The sequence below is a fragment of the Ambystoma mexicanum genome, chromosome 10 (assembly GCF_040938575.1).
Source record: "Ambystoma mexicanum isolate Mex_15411 chromosome 10, UKY_AmexF1_1, whole genome shotgun sequence".
NCBI lineage: Eukaryota > Metazoa > Chordata > Amphibia > Caudata > Ambystomatidae > Ambystoma > Ambystoma mexicanum.
The window spans coordinates 1,304,909,345-1,304,932,576 of NC_090932.1; the positions used below are offsets into that span (position 1 = coordinate 1,304,909,345).

The 23,232-nt window shown below is 48.1% G+C and overlaps 1 protein-coding gene across 2 annotated transcripts in view; it reads left to right on the forward strand.

The window, feature by feature from the left end:
* Window positions 1–23,232, forward strand: part of POLE (DNA polymerase epsilon, catalytic subunit) — an 867,587-nt gene that overhangs the window by 384,038 nt on the left and 460,317 nt on the right. For both annotated transcript variants that reach the window (XM_069619327.1, XM_069619326.1), the window contains exons 27-28: window positions 8,477–8,579; window positions 8,909–8,989. In XM_069619327.1, the coding sequence (XP_069475428.1) occupies window positions 8,477–8,579; window positions 8,909–8,989 (184 nt within the window). The remainder of the gene's footprint in view (window positions 1–8,476; window positions 8,580–8,908; window positions 8,990–23,232) is intronic.

Below are 23,232 nucleotides of genomic sequence, written 5' to 3' on the forward strand. Positions count from 1 at the left end.
TACTGCCCTGCAGAGGGGTGTTCCTATTCGTAACATCTCTGAAGCAGCCACATGGCTTCGGTCCATACTTTTGTAAGACACTACTCCCTAGATTCTATACGTGGGCAGGATCTGGCCTTTGGGAAGGTGGTCCTCTATTCTGCAATTTGATTGGGCATTCTAAATTTCTATATTCTAAACTCTTTTCTCTCCTCCATACGTTGGTACTGCTTTTTTGAGTCTGTCATAGATATGGAATACGTCGGAGGACCCAATCCCCTCGAAGAACCAGTTACTTTCTTACCTTGTAACGTTATTTCGATGGGATGGTCCGACCACGTATTCCATATCGCTCGTTCCCTGCCCCGCTACAGAATTTCTTATGCGATTGCAGCTTACATTTCCGCAAGGCTTTCTGTGGTCATACTGGCAGAAGATTGGTGCCACATGTTCCAGGAAAAAACTTCAACTGAGGCTACAGGCGTCGTGCGTGGTCCTTATTCGGCCACATTCATTTTCCAACCTTCAACTGAATTCCTGCGCAGCACGCTGACGGAGAACTCCAGAATCCAGAACTCCAGAGATCCAGACTGACTCCAGAACAAAACTCCAAAGAACTCAAGAACCCAACAGCTGAACTCCTATCAGCAGGCCTTCAGAACCTAGCAACCAAACTATTCAACCGCCGGGCTGTGCGGTTTGCTGCTTGCTAAGAATCCTGTGTATCCAGAACAGAACCAGTACCCAGAAAGCAGTGTGGTATCTAGAATCACTTGATCCAGACCAGCAGAACCAGAGACCCAGACCAGACCACTGTGAACAGAACCGGTGCCTGATTGACCTGCCGAGCAGAGAACCGCACCTAAACTTGTTGACCAGATCCGTGACGAGGCCATTCCTTTCAAATTTATAGTGTCGAGAGGGCAGGAGCCCATCTCCCTCGTGTGCCCCTGCGGACTTATCCCACAACAAGAGACCACAGCCACGACGACTGCAGCTACGACGAAGATCCACCTGGATCTACACTTACAGCCCCAGCAGCCCGTGCCACCTATCTGCCCAAGCAGATTCAAATTGAACTGCACACCTCCTCCGTGCTGGCAATCACCCCCCCAGGCACCCCATCGCAGACCGCGTTGCTGCCTGACCTCCCAAAATGGCCCACGCAAGGCAGCATGAGAGCGAGGCTCTCGGTTGCTAGGCAACCTGAACCAACATCTGCAGGACAGCCCCACTGGCAGGCGGAAGCCGGTGGCGGAGCAAGGCCAGGATAAAGGCCATCACCCCCTGTTTGCCCCTGTTCGCCATCGTGAGCCCACCAGAGACCCTCCGACCTCGGGAACGATCAACAATTTCACATCATCGGTCCAAACCACAGAGGACTCGAAACACAATGGTAAGGTTCACCTCGGAACCCGAACAAATCCTAAAAGGACTAAAAAACTCTGCCCTACTGCTACACTAGCGTGTGCACTAGCGACATACCACAAACACTATGCAATTCCTCACCATTCTACCACTTGTTTTACCAATGTCAAACTCTCCCACTACGGGATTTAACTCTACAACCGCCTGAGAGGATATAGCCACCCTCTCTCAGGACCACCCTCCTCCTTCCTCCATCATGTTCCTCCGGTAAGGCTGCCGCCTTGCAAACCACCAATGTTCTTGTAACGTAACCATGATTCCTGTGATTTAGCTAAAATGTGCTACCATAATGTAACTAAGTAAGCTGTCCTATGATGTAACTTAGAAAGTATGCCGGCCGTGCAATTATAAAAGTATTCTTGTAAATGTAACTAACTATTATCATAACATAAAAGAAAAGTATGCCTGTCATCTAACTAAGAAAGTATTCATTCATGCAGTGTAACCAAAACAGTATTGTTGTCATGTATCCCTGTTACCCCTCCCTGTACCTAAGATCCTTACAAGTAATAGCGCCACGATGCCCAAGGGCTACATGTGCACTATACAAATTTAAATAAATAAATTATAACATTATGGTGACGTCGGCTCGACGGAGGCCCTCGAGGACAGTTCATTGACGCAGATGCCGAAAATCTTCTGAAGCAGCACAGCTGTGGTGATTACCTGTCATAGATATGGAATACGTCGTCGGACCATCCCATCTAAATAATGTTACCAGGTAAGAAAGTAACTTGTTCTTCTCCCTGCCCAAACTTTCCCTGAGAGCTTGGTGGTCATTGGCCCCAGATAGAGAGCGCAAAAGGTTGGATGCATGGGGAACGAGGATTTTTGTCTCTTCAAGCCTAGGTCTTCAGTGCGTCAACACCTCTTGTGCGCCGGCATCTCTTGTGCCTTGGCCACATTTCCTTTGGCTTGTCTTCAGGGATGATCCATGGCGGCTGATCGCATCCCCGAAGGGGAAATGTGGGACAGCTTTGAGGGTTTCTTAAAGAAGGCATGGTAGCCTCTCAGCAGATTTTGCTGTCTGGCCTAGACACCACAGATTGCATTGCAAGGACGATGGCCACCAGCACCGTCTTGTGGCATGTTTCATGGCTGTGGATGTCTGGGTACGCTACTGACATCCAAGAGAAACTCCTGGACATGCCCTTCGATGGCATGGACTTGTTCGGCACCAAGGCAGACAAGTCTCTCCAGAAGTTTCAAGCTTCTAAAATAATCGTGAACTCGCTAGAGCTAGCAGTGCAGTAATAGCAGCCCTCAAGCCTGATGGGCAGAGGCAGACTTTTTCACCCCTTCCCCACTTATGCCCAGAGGGATAGCGGTCAGGCACCCTCAGGCAGGCAAAGACAACGCCTTCTGTACAGGGGTAAGGGCCACGGTGCACAAGTGGTGCAGCCAGCTCCACAGTGCCCTCTGCTGCCCCAGCACGATGCTTCTCTGAAGTGGACTTAGGAATGGAGAAATTCCACCTTGGACGTCTAGTCCTTACAGGTCGTCAAACAGGCACACTGCCTTCCTTTTGCCTCTTGCCCTCCAGACTACCTACCTTGTCACCAACCTATGCGTCCAAAACATCTCCTGCTGGAGGAGATTCCTATGCTTCTGGCAAAAGGAGTCATAGAGATGGTATCATGCTCGGAAAGAGGCATGGGTTGGTACTCAACATAATTTCTTATGCCCAAGAAGGAGACCCATCCTGTTTTGGCAGCTTCTGAACTTTTATTTGCACAAGGTTAAGTCCAAGATGGTCACTCTGGACAAGATCCTCCATGCACTTGATGAAAGATTGGCTAGTCTCCATGGATCTCCATGATGGCTGCTTCCATGTGGCTATCCACAACAAGCATAGGAGGTACTTCAGAATCAAAGTGGGGAACTGTCATTTTCAGTTCAAAGGCCTCTTCTTAACCCAGGGTTTTCAGCAAGTTGCTAGCAGTAGTGGTATCTTGCCTCAGTAGGGAAGGCATTCACGTCTTTCCCTACTTCGACAACTGGCTTGTCCAAGCCTGCTCATCAGTTCTAGCGTTGGCACACCTGTACCGGACGTGCAGCCTATTGCACAGCTTCGTCTTTTTCCTGAACTTCAAGATGTCTCAAGTTCCGCCGTCCTAGTCCCTCCGACTTGTGAGATCTTGGACATGTGTGGTTGTGGCCTGAGGACAGAGAGGCGAACATAATCAAGATGGTCCAGGATTTTCAACCTCAGATGACAGTTCCAGCCTTGGCATTAATGCCCTTATTTGGTCTTGACATCCTGCATCTTGGTAATACCAGAAGCCTGACTGCGCATGAGGTTGCTACGGTGGCTCCTGAACTTTTTCGTCTCTGTTTCAGGGACAGACTTCAGATCTTCTGGTCTCTGAGCGAGTGTCCGGAAACCTTCAGTGGTGGTCGGTGAAGGACAACCTCCTGAAGGGGTAATTTTTTTCCTCAACCATCGTCATAAGTGACTCTAGTCATGGATGCGTGCCTCAAGGGCTGGAGTGCTCCCCTCCAAGATCTTATGGTGAGCGGACTGTGGTCCCCTTTGGAGTGCTGGAAGCATATCAATCTGCTGGAACTGAGTGTGATCAGGCTGGCTCTGTTTGCTTTCCTCCCTTCTGTGAAGGGCAAGACGGTACTGGTCCTGACAGGCAATACTGTAGCCAGGCATAACCACAACTAGAGAAGTGGTGTGGGCTCCTTGCCTCTGTGCAGAGAAGCAGTGTTATTGTGGTTCTGGGCTCTGGAGAACAGTGTGTCCGACTGCAACCAATCTGTCAAGCAAGTCAAGAAACCCTCTTCCGACCCCTCCTGCCCGGCTAACTATCGCCCTATCTCCATCACTCCCTTCCTGGGCAAGCTCCTGGAGAAACTGGCCATCTCCCAGCTTAACCTCCATGCTGAATCTGTTGGTAGTCTTCATGACCATCAATCTGGCTTCAGAGCTGCCAGAAGCACGGAAACTGCTCTCCTGAACATCCGTGAAGACCTGCTCTTGAACCTTGATTCCAACACCCCGTGTGTTCTCATTCTGCTCGATCTCTCCTCTGCCTTTGACACTGTCAACCATGCCATTCTGCTCAACCGTCTCCGGGAAAACCTGGGTATCACTGGTCAGGCTCTGGCATGGTTGACCTCTTTCCTTTCAAATCGACCCTCCCAGGTCCAACTGGGGTCCTTCCTCTCCGACATCTTTTTCTCCACCTGTGGTGTCCCCCAGGGATCTAATCTCTCTCCCTGGCTGTTCAACCAGTATCTGGCACTCCTTGCCCACCGCATCGCCGCTCTCTGCCCTAATTTCCAGTGCTATGCGGACGATACCCAGCTCATTTTCAGGCTACCCTCAGCCTCCCCCTCTCCTTCCCTCATCTCTGACTGTCTGTCTGCTATCCAAGAATGGTGTGCCGCCAATGACCTCTGCCTTAATGCCAGTAAGACTGAGATTCTACTCATCGGTACTCCCACTCCCTCCTTCCCTGTAGCTCTCTGGCCTGCCTCCCTTGGCCCCCTCCCTGCTCCTACCTGCAAGGCAAAAAACCTTGGGGTCATCTTCGACTCCACACTCTCCTTCTCTCCTCATATTTCTGACGTCGCCAAGAGGTCACACTACCAGCTGCACCTCCTCAGAGGTATTCTTCCCTTCCTCTCCTGCCCCCAGAAGCTCACTGTCTCCCGAGCCCTGGTTCTCTCGAAGCTGGACTACTGTAACAGCCTCTATCTTAATCTGCCTGCCTCCACTCTCCGCCCTCTGCAACTCATCCAGAACAGAACTGCGAGACTTGTCCTTGGCCCCAAGCCCGGGGACCGTATCTCTCCAGGACTGAAATCTCTACACTGGCTCCCAGTGGCTGCGAGGATAAAGTTCAAAACCCTCTGCATTGTCCACAAGGCCTTCTGGGGCCTGGGTCCTAAATACCTTCAACTCTCTCTTCCCAAATATCTTCCTTCCCGAGCCCTTCGCTCATCCGCCTCCAACTCCCTCAGGGTTAGCCGCTTCTCGAAGCAACGAGCTGGGGGTAGATCTCTCTCTGCGGCAGGGGCCTCCCTCTGGAACAGCCTTCCTGCCTCCCTGAAACTTGAGGAGAACCATCTCCGGTTCCGGAAGCACCTCAAAACCTTCCTCTTTGCTTCTGCTTTCCCTCTCCCTCTCCCCTGCTGAACTGCTAATTCATTTTCACTGAAACTGCACTGATCCTGCAACTGGACCACTCTAAACGGCCTCGGTCTTGGGCCCTGCCACTCTCCACTTGCACTGATGCCCTGGAACCCCTTTGCACTGCGGGACTGTCTCTGTATCCCTACAGCCACCCCCTCCCCCAGCACTTGTTCTGCACTTACCTCACACTTGCCACCAGCTGGTCCTATTTATTTATTTATTACGTACGCCACTTACCTTGTACTGCACTTTTCCCCCTCCCCTTCCCCCTGCACTTTTTCCCACTCCCCTACCCCTGCACTTGCGCGATCTGAATGACACCTGGCCTAGTAGGATCGTTGTCTGTCTCCCCTTGTCCCCCCCTCCCTGCCTCGTCGCGCCTTGAAACACTTGTGTATAGGCGCGTTACAAATACCATATCATATCATATCATATCATATCAAGGAAAACACTAGCGGATGCACTGAGCATGCAGCTATCAGTCTCCCAGGAGTGGAAGTTCTGGAGATATTCTCCCTGTGGGGTACTCCCCAGGTGGACCTCTTCGCTTCCAGTGTAAGAAGGAAGTGCAGGTAGTTCTGCTCCAGGGAATTTCCTAGTTAGGGAGCTCAGAGGAACGCCTTGACAGTCGAATGGGACTTCGCCCTGCTCTGTGTTCCTGCCGATCACCGTCATTCTGCTGGTTCTCAGTAGACTGCGTCTGTTTGAGTCCACAATGATCTTAATCGGTCTCCGACTGAGCTCTGAGAATGTGGTACCTGGAGTTGCTGCACATGGCCATCTGCCCTCCCTGGCGTCTTCTGTAGAGGACGGACCCTCTCCCAGTCGGAGGGGAGGGCCCTGCACTCGAACCTCCGCAGCTTGAATGTTCATGTCTGGCTGTTGAAAGGCTGAGGTATATGGAGTGGTATTTTCTTTTAGCAGACGCTCTGGATGTACTCGGATCTGCTAGAAGACCTGCCCCCAAGTTCATTTATGCCTACAGGTGGCAGAGGTTTTTGACTTTGTGCTGGGAGAGGGATCTGGACCCTTTTACTTGCTCCACTTCCTAGGTTGGAATTTGTTTTCTTTAGCCCGGATGGGCATCGCATACAAATTAGTACAGTGAAGGGGTATTTTGGGGCCATTTTGGTCTTCAAGAGGCACCCCAAGCAGGGATTCTTTTTCACGATCCCCAGTTATTCAATTCCTGAAGGGTCTTTCCAGTGTTTCGCCCATGCCAGTTTGTTCTGACGTGGGATTTAAATTTATTGTTGACTTTTTAAATTGGTACTCTGTTTGAGCCACTTCTTGTTCTTTAAGACTGCTCACCCTTAAGGTGATTTTCGTGATTGCCATAAATTCCGCTGGATGGGTGACTGAGATCCAGGCTCTCTGTTAATCTTCCCTACTTGGTTTTCTCCAAGGAGAAGGCAACCTTGAGATTCTGAATGTGGTCAGATTGCCATCTCTCTCAAAAGATCCATCTACCAGTCTTCTTTCCTCTGCCTCACCCTTCCAAGTCAGAGGAGCATTTCCATCAACTAGATTCGGTGTGGCTCCTCAAGTTCAGCGTTTCTCAGAAAAGGGAGAACAGGATTGATGACTAACTTTTCGTTAGTTAGGCGGGTGCCTGAGCAGGCAGGGCTGTTCAGAAACTGACCCTGTATCAAAGTATAATACTCTGCATTTCAGAATGCTAATATCTGGCCAACAAGGAGGTATCTCGGGGCTCACTCCTCCACAGGGTTGGCCACCACCTCGGCTCTGCGAGACTGGGCTTTGGCTGTTTTGATATTGCAGGTCCTGATGCGGAGGGCCTGTTCTAGATATTTGCTTCATATTTGCTTCATAGCGCACGTTTGCTATGCATTACTGCTTGGATTCTGTCTAGTCAGGATGTTTGTTTGGCAGAGCACTCTTTCAGAGTGTTCTGGTTTAAGCAATGACCTTGCTACCCTCCCTCCTCCAAGTTGTTGTACTGCTTTGGGAGTCTATCATAAATGAGGAATCCGTGGGAGGGAGGAGTCCATTAGAAGAACAAATTACTTATCTTTGGTAATGTTTCTGATGGACGTTCCTCATCGCCCTCCCCGTCTGCCTTTTCTTGGGGTGGCTAGTACACCTTAGTTCTGTGGTCTCTTAGCATCAGAGTTCTATGGAAAAAGGGTGCAACTGAGGTCACAGGGCGCAATGCCTCAATGTACTGGCCTCAATGTCCTGTCCAGTGCGGGACGTGTAGAAGCATTGGGTGAAACTAACCCTGAGCCGTGCTGCACCCTCTAGTGGCGGAAAAGATTCAGAAGAGAAGCTGGGTCTGGAGGATGGATATCATAGATGAGGAATCCGTGGGAGGAATGTCCATCCAAAAGAACATTACCAAATGTAAGTAATTTGTTCTTCTCCTGTGTCACTGCTGCTCTTTGTCTCGTTCCTACCACTCCTCCTGTCTTGTACCCGCCCTGCACTATCTCGACCCTTGTCTTATGTGTGCTTTCCCACCTCTTCTCTCTCGTGGACTCACCTGCCCCGTGTGCACTCTTGTGCACATGTGCCTCTCCCCTGTGTCTTGGGGTTATGCAACTTGCCGTTCGCGTCCCTCGTATTTCAATAAGCCTGCACCTTGTCTCTCGTGTTTCCTCGTTCATGTGCGCTCGCCCCTTGTCTCTTGCTTGTGCTCCAGCCCCTTGTCTCTTGTGTTCTCACTGGTGTGCCCACCCCTTGTCTCTCGCACTGATGTACCTGCCCCTTGTCTCTCGTGGGCCCCTTCTTTCTCACTCATTCCATCACCCAATAGAGCGCAATCACAAGATTGTCGGCAATCTGGTCCCAGTCAGTCTTTTACATCAGTGAATATTACAGTGCGGTTGGTGGCATGATTGAACAAGTTGTCTAAAATTACATGTGTCTTTATAGTAGTTAAATTGCATTTTGTCTTTGTCTCAGGGCAATCCCCCTGGCCATCTTCCAGGCAGAAAGTGGTGTTAAAAAGCATTATCTCCGAAAATGGTTGAAGAATTCTTCACTGCAAGATTTGGACATCAGGATGGTCAGTTTTACTCATATTTTTCACATTTCTTGCATCTTTTGGGCAATTACCTTTAGCAGAGAGCCTTTTTACCCACCAGTGTAAGGCTGGGTATTCTGTTGGTGAGAGGTATATCTCAAGAACTTGGATGGGTGGGACGAATACTGCTCACCCTCTCTTCACTGCCTGCTGTAATGGCAAGCAATGCTAATGCCATTGTTTACTTGAAACCCATAAACTTTCTTAACTTCAATGTAACATTTTAGTGTAATTCCTCTGTGCCTTTTGCTGTGACTCCAACCACTGACACCTTTCTTATTCACCGACTTTGACGTGTGTTTCTTGCACAGATCCTTGATTGGGATTATTACATTGAGAGACTTGGAAGTGCCATTCAGAAGATTATCACTATTCCAGCTGCGCTGCAGCAGGTGAGTACGGGCCCTTCTGAAGAGAGACTGACAAATTCTGAGAGGGTAAAATGTATGCATACTTTAAAATATCACAAAGCAATGAGAAGTCCTCCTTTTAATGAGTGTGCAGTGGTGTTTTTACAAGACCTGAATCTGTTCCTATATAAGCCAGGGACGATCCTGATCCTCAAGTTAATTTGGAAACTGGACGTGGTGGTAGTGCTGAGCTGCACTGTTTAGTTATTTTTGTAGATTTAGATGGTGCAAACGCAGTCACCCATTTTGCAAGTAAACCTTTAAATGCATTGTCATTATGGGAGCCAATTTATGATGTACCATGAAGTCTAAATGCAGTATGTGCACAGCCAACGTTTGTAATAAATGGGTCTTGCACAGCCTACCCTACCTCACCTGGAGAGACCGTCCCCCCCTGAAGACCAAAGGAGTCTTTATGATAGATCAATCTGAACCAAGTAAGATCACATCTAAAGTGAAGAATACATATAGTAATGCAACTAATGAATTGATAAAGAGTTACTATTGAAAAAGCACATATTGAGAAGACAAGTGCTGAAAGTACAGAGCAGCAGAAGGGAGTCAATCTCCTGCCCCCTTGTAATGATGATTGGGTCAAATAGTGTTCCTTTTGGATGGTGGACCGATTATTTTTTTGGGGAAAGACGAGTGATGAGCACCTTAATTATTCCTTTAGGTAGGGAACACCCCATAGCCATAGGGCTAGTTAGGTTTATACCTTATTATCTGGAGGTTGGTTCACCATTAAGATATTGATGCATATGTTTTAATCTCTTCACGGCCAATTGCCACTGCTTCCAAGTGCTGTAATAATAGGCATCCTTATGACTAGATTTGTCAATGTTGAATGCGAAAAGCAAGCAGCCAGTGACCCCGGAAAGAACCAGGGATTCGTCCCCACCAGGAACAAGGTAACTGGAGCCGAGGGGACCCGGGTGGTGTCCGGGGGTTCAGGAAACCTACATCATAAATAAAGCCACTTATCTCCATCGTCACAGTAATATCTGAAATATTATCAAGTGAAGAATACATGTGACTATAGAAAAGACATCGAGGCTGAAGAGTGCCTCGGAGTAATCTCCCTCATTACAGTAATTGCCTAAGGGATATCAAGAACAAGTCACCACAGGAGTAGTCCTCTTCCAAATTGTGGAATTGGCCAAAGCAGAGCAATTTTAGGAGTGATCTGTCTTGTTAAAATAAACCAGAAGCAGAACATCCAGGAATATATATATATATCACTGAAGAAGTAGAATAGCTGGACATTTAACCAAGCCCATAAAGTCCCTGGGAGGAGTTACAAGAACCTATCAAAGTTATTGCCAGGGACCCTTAGAAGTCAGCCCTTAAGGCTGAACCAGTTGAGGCAAGAGAAGGGAGTCATTCTCCTGGTTACTTTTGTTTGTTTGAATACCTTTTGTTAGTGGTAGGGTCAGAGTATGATGGTTTTTGGACAGAGGACGGGTACTTTAGTTTGGCAACCACCCTGACGACGAGCACCTGAGTTAGAATTTAGTTAGGTAGGGAAATCCCTTTAGTTATAGGGAAAGAACGGTCATTTTCCTTTTTGTTGAATAAAAACAGGAGTTGACATGCCACCCTTTGCTCCAACTCTTTCTGACTTACCACCCTATCCACCCTTTGCGAATGGATTGTGTCATCCCACGTATTCCTCATCTTTGATTCTTCATTTCCAGCTTTAGCTGCTTCGGAAAAAAATGGTCTCTTGTCGGCCGAGGGTGCTGTGCATCAAGACGGTCAACTCGATTTCCCTCGAGGGCTTCCATCTTGGCTGACGTCACCTTCTAGTGCGCCCAGTGGCTTCAGTTCTGTTTTTCCGCAATAGTGATTGCTTCGTGATTAACGGCATGCTTCAGTTTTCTTTGAAAACCTGTTGTAATGGCCTCGTCTTCTGCTCTGAGTCCTCTGAAGACAGGCTTCAAGAAGTGTATGTGATGCGGCGCCAAGATATCCATCATGGACCCGCATGAAAGTTTTCGTCTGGTGGCTGGGCATCGAACAGGTAACCGGTGACTGTTGATCCGGTCAGTCGATGGCTAGTAAGGCCTTAAAAGAGCGCAAGACTAAATTAGCAGTGTGCAGGATTGTCCCCAAATCCCTGTCCACTCCTTCTAAATTGACATCATCCCAGGAGTCGAGATTCCTGTCCTCACAAAAAACATTAAAAAAAAGATCTTATTTGAGGAGCAGACGTTCTTCATTGTCCTCCAAAAAATCAAAGAAGACACAGATCACCATCTTCTTCCTCGTCTTCTTCGTTAGAAAGGGTAGTCTACCCAACCAAATCTTCTAAAGAGGAGTGGGAAATCTTTAGAGGAAAGTTAAATGAGATCTTCGATGATCAGGCTCCGATACCTTCGAAGCACAAGAAGATTCTCCATGCTACGGTCGCTGACCAGCATGACGCCAAGGCTAAAACCAATGCGGTGCCTTCGTGAGTCTTCAAGCACTAGACGACATGAGAAATTGTCGAAGAAATTGTTGAGTCGAGGGCCAAGTCTCTCATAGTATAAATCTAAAAATAAGTCATTGACGCCTTTGATGTCGATACTTGAACTATCAAAACCATTGATTAAACCATCAACCCTGTCTGTTCAACCTTTGGGGAAAAAGTCAGGAATTTAAACATTTTACCCAAAAATGATTTTTTCAACTCACTGACTTCCATTTATGAGGGATATGAAACTACTGATGACACCTCCAGGTGGTCTCCAATTGGATCTCATTAATGTCCAGAAAGATACTGCTACACCTGAATGTCTTATTTCAGATGAAACTAGAGTCAAACAACTTTGACTATTTACAAACAGCCAGAACTAGATTTTGGAAAACCATATCCTGCTGAACATGCAGATGCATCTTACAGATCACTAATGTCCGGGGTAGTAGATTTCCTCGGATGGAGTAGAGCAGCTCCTGTATTTGAACAGGACAACCTGACAGACATACTGGACAAGGGTGCACAGGGCCACAGAAGGACCCTATCTTACCCTTCCATGTGGCACTGCAGAAAAGAGTTGCAACAAACTGGGAAGCTCCAGAATCCAATCCCGCAATAAATACACATTTAACAAAGAAATATAGAACATAAAGTAGCGATCCAAGCTACCTTTGAACTCATCAAACCCCAGAAAGTCTAGTAGTTCAGGCTGCCACTGCTACTACTACCTCCAAGCAAATGGCATATCTGTTAGGGAGAATTCTCTTTAGGCTGGATTCCCTAACCTAGTGAGTCCCCCAGCAGCTTTGCCGGATTTCTGGAGTTTGTTTTTTTCTCCTGCTAAGAGCGAGACTCTTTTCTCCCACTCTTGGACATGATTTATGGTGTTCCTTTGACTGTTAATGTGTTTTATGGGCTATGAGGTCATTTACTCCATAGGGTCTCGTGTTTTTACTGTGTGTGTTACACAGCACCCTCCGTGCAGTGACACAGGGGTGTCATAGTGACACCCCACCATAGACTCCATACCCTGGGACTGACTACTGTCTCCCAGGGCATGTAAAGTCACCATTGGCTTTACTAGTCAAAAATTATTAACATAAACCAGTACAAACCATCATATTGTGGACGTACTGGACGGGGCAATTCGATTGCCCCGGGGTCTGTTAGTCGAGGGGGCACGTCTCCGTCCCCCCTGATCGAGTTTTGGCTGGTGGCAGTGGATACTACTTTTTATATTCGACCGCAAATATATCCCTATGGGATTTTCCCATTGTTCGAGGCTACCGACTTTAATTATTTAATTCTCATAGCCTCGAACATACCGCCAGTTTATTTATTTAATATTAATTCGCCGGTTGGTATTTTTTGCCAGGACTCTATTCTAAAATGGCGTTTGTGTTCTCTTCTGTGACTCCAACCCAAGTCGTGCCCTTTGTTCCACATTTTGGTGGGCTTCTCCACAGAAGCCTCCAAAAGTGGTGCCACTCTGTCTGGGTACCACAGGGGGTATGGGTTTAGGCACCCTGGACTGAGTTACCTTGGTAACTCAAGTCGCACTCTTGTGATTGGCCCAAGTTGTGAGCCGGCCGGCTCACCACTTAGCATGTTTGATTGACAGCTAGGCTGAGTGAATGGGGGTGTGCTGCATAAAAGCAGGGCTTTGGGGATGGGAACTTCAGAAGTCGCCACAGGACCTGAGAATCCGACTAGGGAGAAGCTGAGCCGACCTACCACGACGACACCACCGGTGGAGCCCTGCGGAACCGACTCACCACTTCCCGACGACAGAGAAGATCTCCCGGCTGGAGAGGCTTCTTCCCCTGACTGGTGGGCACAACCAGTTTACCATCTTCTCTTCGCACCCCAGACCGGCTTGTGGTCGAATTGCCCGTGCCAAGCACCCCGGCAACCGGATAGCCACTTACAACTGGACCGCGAATCAAAGGACCGCTTCTTTTACCTGAGAAACTCAGCGGCTGGTTTCTTCCCTGGCAGTGCAACGGACTCCTGTCTTCCTCCCCGACGAGATCCTCTCTTCCCCCTGACGAAGCACTGACTTGCATCCGCTGCCAGGAACAACAGCCCCCGCTGGAGTATTCTCGCCACTTTAAGGTACCGTGTCCGCCAGGCTTTCCTTTCTAAAGATTGCTACAGGGTAATAACCCCTTAACCTTCTGGACTGGGCTGGCCGCCTTGACCTTCTAACTGGTCCCTTTCTTTGGTCCAACTCTTTTTGAACCTTTTCAAGACTTTTGTGCACTGCAACCGTGTGACCTTGGACACATTTCGTTTGATCCTCTTGAAGTGGATCCAGCCTACTGAACTCTAACTAAACGGTTTTACTTGCCTTCCTCTCTTGTTTTGTTCTTATGAAAGTGTTGGGATCTGTTTCAATTCATACTCTGCTGTTCTCTCCCTTTTAAAACGAATTATTAGAGTGCCATCTGCGTTAAGCGCTCACCGCTGTCTGAAAATAAGTGGGGCTTTACTAAAGAATTGTCTAATATTCTTTTAAGGGAGTGTATATCTTTTAGTGACCGTGTTTTTGAATTGCTCTACTATTAGTGCCTGTGTGTTTTTCTAGATGTGGTTTTAAGTAATTATATCTCTTTTACACCAAGCCCTGGTCTGTGTTTACTTGTTCTACTGTGTTCTTTTGACCTATTGTGAATACTCTGTATACTGCCTAACTCTTCTTGAGGGAAGTCTGACTGCTCAGCCACAGCTACCAAGTGAATCTGTGTTGTACAGACTGCTACCAAGTGGGTTTACTGGCAAACAGCTGTAGTCTTAAATCTTTTGCAGTGGTCCCAGAGGGAACTGCACAGGTTTCTGCCTACAATATCCAACCATACGGCCTGATGGGGATGACAAAAGGATTGATTCTTGGTCAAAAAGTATTTTCTGCTAGCAGCATGGCTTTAAAGTCTGCGAATTCCACTTGTGCCCTGGCAAAGTTTACGCACACCATGTGGGTCTGCGTAGCGATGGCAGCTGATCACATCCCTGAGGGTGAGGAAAGAGACAGCTTCTTGAACCTGATAAGGGATGGCAAAGAGGCCGCATGGGAGTCTCTTCAATCGGTTCTGGATACTGCCGACCGTGTCAGCAGGGCCATGGCGGCAAGCACTGTCATACGCAGATTTGCGTGGTTGAGGAAATCGGGTTTTGTACTGCATGTACAATCCAGACTTCTCAACATGCTCTTTGATGGCTCCTATCTATTTGGAAATAAAGCTGATGAGAACCTTGAAAAGCTGTAGACCTAAAAAGCAGTGGCTAAATCTTTAAGTGCCATAGTTAGGCAGCCACAGCCTTTTCACCCCAGTGCATCATCTTGTATGGGTAGGTCTTTTTGCTACTATTACTCCTTTGGAAGAGTTTATTAATGTTAAAGGGCATTTGTACCGCGCACTATCACCACCAGAGTGGTCCCCTGGTGCTCTGGCGGCTCAGAGGAAGAGGGGGGAGCCGGGGTTAGTGGGAGGAAGCTGGAAAAGTGCAAGAGAGCAGTGATGTGCTGTTGGTGGCCTCAGCCTGGTGGGTCTGTTGGCTGGGCCTGGGGTGTGTGCGGCCGGTAGTCGTGTACTGTTCTGCGAGTCTGTGTGTTTTCGTTTGTTGTTGCAGTGTAGTGAAGTTTGTGTGGTTTGTTGTGCTGTAGGTTTGTGGTTGTTTGGTTTGGAGTTTGAGAGGTGTATGCAGAGGGGGGAAATTGTTAGTGCAATTGGTTAGCTGGCATCTCTATCCCGAATTGAAACACTGTTTCTGTAATATCCCCAGATGGGTTTTGGGAGCACCTCTGCGCCTTTGTCCTGATGTGTCCTTCCGGCCTTCAAGATCCCTTTCACATCTGGCCCCCTCGTCCCCCAGCCTCCCTCGCAGCCCTACCTGTCTTCCCTTCCCACTCAGATGGCCAGAGCACATGCCAATGTCCACGGCTCAGCTAGTGTGGTGATTGCCAATATCCCGACAATTCCACAATTAGGGTGGGGTTGTTGACTGTCTCCATGGGTGTCGCCTGTGTTCCACTCTACCCGGCGTCACTCGTCCAGGTGCCATGGGAGCTTCCCAGTCAGTTCTGGGAGTTGTCTGTGTCTACTGCAGTTTAGTCATCCCTTTTCCTTTCTGTTTCGGTTTTCAGTTTGAGTCTGTGGTGTTGAAGAGCCAGGTTTTTAGTAGTTTCCTAAATTTTGTGTAGAAGGTGGTGCCTCCAAGTTTTTTCTTGAGGTATGATTTTGGTTCAGGCGGATTTCGTTGCTGGACCTGAGGAGTCTTGTTGGCTTGTAAATTATTTTCTTTTGTGGGAATTCTGCACCTTGTCCACTGATTGCCCTGTGCATTTTGCACATTGTTTTGAAAGTGATGCAGTGTTTTACTGAGAGCCAGTGTAGTGGTTTTAGGGCAGGAGTGATGTGTACTCTTCTTGATAGTTTGAGGAGTAGTCTGGCTGCTATATTTTGGATCCGTTGTAGTTTCTTCAGGAGGTATTCTGGTATTCCGAGGTAGAGGCTGTTTGCATAGTCGATTTTTGACATGATGAGGGCGACGATAGTGTTTTGTGCGTGAAGGAGAGGAAAGGTAGGATTCTTCTTGCCTTTTGGAGGAGGAAAAAGCATTTCTTGACTGTTGAATTTATTTGTGGTTCTAAGGTTAGGGTGTTGTCCATCAGGACTCCCAGACTTTTTACTAGATGGTGATGGTGCGGTTCCCATTTCCGTTGGCCACGGGATGGCGGTTTCGTTCTCTTGGTCTTTGGATATGATCATGATTTCTGTCTTACAGGCTAAGCAAAGAGGACCGAGAAGATTCCCTTGTGGTGGATGAGGGATAGTTGCTAAACCTGCCCAAGTAGCGGCTGCTTTACCATCAGCTGCTGCTTCAGCCTCCTCTTAACCACTCTGAAGGTCTTGTCTCAAAACACCCCGGGGGAGGCAGACATCACAGCATTTGAAAGAATGGCAGGCTATTACTTAAGATGCATGGGCACTGGAAACAGTAGCCAAAGATTACTGCCTCCCCTTTATACAGAGACCTCAGGATCATCCATCGGGAAAACATTCGCTAAATGTTCGGGATCCATTCCTGTTGCAGGAAATTTTAACCCGGCTACAGAAAGGTGCTATAGAACCAGTACCGGTGATGGAGAGGAACAGAGGATGGTATTCACCCTATTTCCTAATCTCCAAGGAGGACGGAGGACTGAGACCTATCTTGGACTTAAGATACTTGAACAAGTTACTGAAGAAGGACAAGTTCAAGATGGTCACACTTTCTCAGATCCTTCAGGCCCTCCAGCTCCAGGAGTGGATGGTGTCTTTGGACCTTCAGGATGCTTACTTTAATGTGCCAATCTATAAGCACAGGAAGTACCTGAGGTTCGCCGTTGGCGGTTCTCATTATCAGTTTAGACTTCTGCCATTTGGGCTAACCTCCGCCCGAGGGTTTTCACCAAGCTGATGGCAGTGGTGGCAGCGAGTCTCAGGAGAGGGGGGCGATTCACGTCTACCCCTACCTAGATGATTGGCTGATCAGGGCCTGTTCTCCCGTACGAAACCTGGAACATCTCAGCATACCCTGCCACTCTCTCCACAGACTGGGCTTCTCCCTCAATTACAAGAAGTCCAACATAATGCCATCTCAAAGACCCCAGTTTTTTGGAGCAGTCCTGGGTGCATCCATGGGAAAAGCCTCTCCACCAGAAATGAGGGCTCAAGACTTTCTGCAGATGGTCTCCAAATTTCAGAGTGCCCAGCGTGTTTCAGCATTCGACTTTCAGAGGTTGCTTGGCCTCATGGCATTCTGTATTATTTTGGTGCCAGAGGCTTGCCTGAGAATGAGATCTCTACAGTGGGCTCTCGGGACTCTTTCAGGTTCCAAGCAGGGTCGCACAGGATCTCCTGTGGTGGGTCTGCGAGGACAACATTGTGAAGGGAGAACCTTTTTGGCAACCATGGCCAGAGATAACGGTAGTAACTGACGCCTCACTCACAGGATTTGGAGGCCATACAAAGAATTTGACAATGTTAGGGAGCATTCTCATTTATGGCTAATTTCCCTCACCTAGTGAGTCTCCCAGCAGCTTTGCTGGACTTCTGGAGTTTATTTTTTTCCACTTGGTAAGAGTGAGAGCTTTTCCCCCACTGTTACCTGTGTTTTGCTATGTGTTTCCCTCTGTTTTTGTGATTGTGGACTCTGAAGCACGCCACTTCAGCAGCCCCCTTCTTTGTGTGTGTCACACAGCACCTTTAGTGCCGTGGCACAGGGTTGTCTTTGAGACTTCCCTTGACTCCATTTGTGAGGCGACTACTGTCCACCAGAAAAGGGTAAAGTTACCATTAACTTTAGTTAGTCAATCTACCTCAGATCCAGTACACCCCATCTTCCATGGAGTACTGGAAAGGGTTAACTCGTATCCCTTTTTCTGTACCTCCTAGAGCATTGTTTCGCTCTTTTAACATTTAGACTTGGCTGGTGGCAGTGGTATCTACCCTAACTTTTCTACCGTGATTATATTAGATAAACGTGGTACTGTTCTTGGCTATTATATTAGTCTCAACCATAAACCCGCTTGACCAAATCGTCTTTCTTTTGGCTCCAGTTGGATTTTTTCGCCATTTCTTTTTGTTAAAGTCCTTCTTGTGTTTTACTTTGCGTGGCGAACTAGGTTCGCCTTCTTTGTTCACTGTCTTTTGGCAGGCTTCTGCTCTGGGTGTCTAGGTGGGCTGAATGTAAGGGAGGAGTGTAGTCCCCTCCGCCCCCCCCCCTGCACAGGGTATCCTAGGAAACCCAAGTCGCACTTTGTCATGATTGGCCAGGGTAGTTGTCCGGGCTGGACAACCCCCGCCTGCTGGGTGATTGATAGCCAGGCTGTGTGAATGGGGGTTTTTCGCATAAAAGGCAGGTCTCTTGGGCTAGAAGTCAGAGCCGCCACTGGAACTACAAGGAACTGAAGAGAAGAGAAAAGGATGGCTGCTGCAACTACCCCGTCCCGGTGAAGCCCTGCTGCAGTCCTGAATATCTGCCCTTCAATGACTCAGAGAAGATGCAGTCCGGAGTCGTCTTCCCTTGAGCTTGGTGGGGATAACGGCTCATCTTCTACAGCCAGAGGATCCTCTTCCGTGATCGAAATCGCTGCACGCTTCTGTAGTGGTCCGGATAGCCACCTGAAGAGCCTCTCCTGTTTTTAAGGAACGCACCTTTTTATTCCGTGTCGCTGCTGCTGGCCTCATCCCTGTGTGGTGCAGACCCTCTTCAGACGTCCTCCTTCTCGACGAAGCTCCAGGAATCGTGAGTCTGCGGGAAACCAACAGGAACAACTACCAGGGCACCAGATGTTGAAACCTTGAGTCAGTGTTTGCTTGAGTCACAGTAATTGTGGTCCCTTTGTGTAATCTCTGCTACTGCTCATATATTCTTGAGATAAGCCTGGCTGCTCCACCACTGCTACCACAATGACATAGTAGTACAGACTTGTACCAAAGGTAAAACTTGTATCTCCACCTGTAGTCTTAATTGTGTGTAGTGGTCCCTAAGGGCACTGCACAGGATTCTGCCTAACAATCAATCAGCGGTCGTTCGTCTCTATCGGAGTCCAAACTACATATCAACCTTTTGGAGCTGAGGGCAATCATACTAGCCCTGAAAGCCTTTCTGCCCCCCGTACGGTGAAAGAATGTCCTGATAATGATGGACCAAAGAGTGGCCATGTACTACCTCAACAAGAGAGGAGGCGTAGGGTCACTACCATTGTGCAGAGAAGCAATGTAGCTCTGGTTCTGGGCAATTCAGGGAGGAATCTCCCTATCCACAGTTAATCTAGTCGGAGAGGAGAACACAGCGGAGGACGCTGTGAGCAGGCAGAGCAGTCTCACACAAGTGGGAACTAGCTCAGGAAGTCTTTCAAGAGATCTTCACCCTTTGGGGGGCGACCCTTTAAGTGGATCTGTTCATGACCAGTGTCAACCGGAAGCGCAAACTGTTTTGCTCCATGGAATTTCCTCCAAGAGGAGATCTAGGGGACGCGTTCGTAGTGGACTGTGAGTTTGCCCTCCTGTATGCGTTTCCTCACGTGATCAGGCGGTTAAAGTTTGGGAAATCCATGACCCTCTTCGCCCCCAATTCAGCCAGGAGCACGTGGTACTAGGACGTTCTGAACATGTCCATCTACCCTCCAACATGTCTTCCACAAAGAGAGGACCTTCTCTTGCGAAAGTAGGGTCGGGTTCTCCATCCAGAGGTCAAGACACTCAGCCTTCACACATGGTTTCTGAGAGGCTGAGTTACAAGTATTGGGACCTCACGGATGACGTAATGGAGATTTTGCTTTTGGCCAGAAGGCCAGCAACAAAATCTTTATACCGCTGTCGTTGGAACAAGTTCTGCAGCTGGTGTAGGGAAAAGGATGTAGGGCTCCAGATTGAAACAATGAAAGGCTATTTAGCGGTGCGTTCCATATTCAAGTGCACCTCGGAAGAGGCATCCTATTTCAAAGTTCCCTTAATTCCTTGAAGGACTCACAAATGTGTTTTCTCCTTCACAATTCCATGTACCAACTTGGGACCTTAACTTGGTTTTAAAGTTTTTAACATGGCTCCTTTCGAGCCACCTTTCTCCTGTCCCCTAAGACTGCTAACTTACAGAACCATTTTCTTAGTGGCAATAAGATCAGCCAGCAGGGTGAGTGAGTTGCAAGAATTATCCTGTAAACCTCCTTTTACCACCGTTTACAAGATTAAAGTTCTTAAGGTTAAAACCATAATTTGTACCCATCATTGTATCTGACTTCCACCTGACACAGAAAGTTGTGCTTCCGGCTTTCTATCCTCCACCTCATCCTGGCAAGGAAGTGGAAAGATTTCATATCCTCGATCTGAGGAGAGCCCTAAGCTTCTATATATCTAGGATGGCAAAGTTGCGACAACATGATCAACTTTTCATTGGCTATACATGGCACAAGCTTGGTATGCCAGTCACTAAACACTTTATCCAGATGGATTATACTAACTATTTTGAAGTGATACAGGTTAGCTGGCAAGGATCCTGCGGAGGGTTTGAGGGATAATTCCACTAGGGGCATGTCAACTTCCTCTGCCCTTCAAAGAGGAGTACCAATAAAGGACATCTTCAAGGAAGCTACATGGTCCACCTTCCACACGTTCACGAAACATTACTTTTTAGACACTTCTAACAATGAAGAAAGGCAGTACTATGCTCCATTCTGGACAAACCACTCTCAATTCTTACTCCCTCCTTCAAAACAATTTAGCATACCAAAGCAGTATCATCAAAGATGAGGAATAATTGGGAGGACACAATCCATTCGAAGAACAGGTTTACTTACCCCTTGTAACGTTCTTTCAACTGGATGTTTCGCCCATGTATTCCTCACCGCCCTCTCAACCCACCCCACTGTAGAATTACGAGCTTTGGACCATGTGCTCTTTTAAAGTCTGATAATTTGAAGACCCTTATCGATGGACGCCAGCTGATGAACATCCATTCAACAAACCATGAGAAACGAAATGGGGAATATACAGAAAAACCTAGAAAGCAAAATCGACCCTAGCACCAAAATTAATGTGACCCTGCCATCAGTGCCCCACAATGTAGACACTATTCAGTTAGTTTCAACCCATCTTTGAGCAACACCTGCAAAAGGTTCTCGGCCAACTCAAACCTACAAGCTGTAAGTGGGATGTCTGTCCTGCCTCAGTAATCAAAGAATGCAGTAATCAACTGGCCCCCCCTCATTACCAAATTCATTAACCTCCTTTTTTTTTTCTTTCAAATATGCTTTATTGATGTCCTTGCATTAATACAACATGCATTGTCAATCTCACATTTTAAGTGAACATACACCAATTGAGCCCCTTCCCAACAATAACTTTTAACTCTCCCTCCCTTCCCGCCCGCCACCCTCGACCCCTTCAACCGTTATGTCCTATGTATTTCTGGGATTGCTACTTCAGGGATATATTTGGGGCTTCCTTTTAGGCCCCTGCGTTAACCTGTGCCATTGTTTGTGGAGAGTCCTTCAGCCGTGCCCTTTAGGGCACTTCTCCCCAAGGTCTAGTTTGGGGCACTTCCACGTTGTCTCTACCCTTTACCCTGATTACCTCTTGCATGCTTTCCCATCCCCACCTCACCCCATTCATCCTCCACCTGTTTGTTCTAGACACTGTATCTCTGTTGCCCCCCGCTCTTCCCCACCATCCTCTCTTCCAATCTCTGTCTGCAGCATCTCTGGGTCAAATTGTTCAGGAATGCCACCCATTCCATTGCCCTTGTCGGGCCATGTCGTGTATGCGTCTCGTTAGTGCCTCCATTCTGTACAGGTCTAGGGCCTTTGCCACCCTTTCTTTTTCACCCGGGAGCCTCTCTCTCTTCCCCCGGCTAGACATGTTCTAGCCGCCAACAGTAGGTAGTGCGGCATGTGCGAGAGTTTCACCCAGCCCCCTTCTACTGTATGCATTCTAAATAACAGCAGGGGGTCCAGTCTCCTCTCCTGTCCACTCTACAGACCCCTTATACACCACAGGATCTCCTTCCAGTACCCCTGGACCTTCTCACAGCCCCACCACATGTGCCAATAATCCCCTGTCCGCATTTCCTCCAGCAGTGGGGATCCGCCCCAGGGTACATCTTTGATATACTCATCGGGTCCCATTACTGCCTATATAGCAGCTTGGGGCTGTGTAGTTTGTATTGACATGCCACCGAAGTGCGGTGTGCAGATACACAACTTCTCCCATTGTTCTACCTCCATTTCCATCCCCAGGTCACGCTCTCACTTTCTTTTAAACATGTCGAGCACCCCACCCTGTGCCTCCAATAGTGTCTGATACATTCTGGAAATTAGTCCCCTCGTACACTTTCCTGCGTCTAGCATCCTCTCTGTGCGCGTCAATTCTCACTGCAGGTCTACTTTCCATTCCTCTGACATTAGTACCCCCTTTAACTGTAAACATCGGAACACTGATATTTTGCCTATCCTCAGGGTCTCTTCCAGTTCGCCTATGTCCATGAATGTGTCCTTCTTTAGTACCTGGCCTTTTCTCTCCAGTCCTGCCTCAAACAAATCTTGGAATCTCTCAAGCCCCACTATGAGGCCCATATGTGGCTCAGCAGTGAGGGCCAGATTGTGACTCCCACCATCTCTTGACCCTCCACAATCTCCAAAGTGGGCCTAGAATCCTATATGAGTGTACCTTTATTAGGGGCCGCTTTTTCCGGTGCCCAGAGCCATTCTCCTAACGTGACGGCCTAAATTGGTGATGCTCTATACTTATCCACTGCTTATCTCTGGCCATTCGCAGGTGAGGAATCCGGGTTCTAAATTGGGCTGCTCTCGCCCCCTGAGCCTTATTTATGAGTAGCTAATCAATCCTTGTGTATGTTTTATGCAGTGGTGAGAAGGTGAAACCCTCCACTCGTGGGTGCTGACTTCTCCTTACATCTATTAGACCCTTTATCTCCATTGCTTTTCCCAGGTGTCCCCACTTATCTGCTCCTTGTTTGGGCCCTTCACCCTTGGTCTTCCTATCCCAGGTTTTGCTTGCCCATGAGTTAAGGTCCCCTCCTATGACGTACAGGTCCGTCTTTGTATTGCATTGAGCGTCTTAACTAGGAATTCCTCTTGTCCCTGGTTGGGGGCGTAAATAGCCGCCAGCAACACTCCTGCTCCCTCCAATTGACCCTGCAATATCAACCGTCTGCCTCGCAGTACGTTTGTGTTCACACATTCTCGTAACCTGCACTGTTT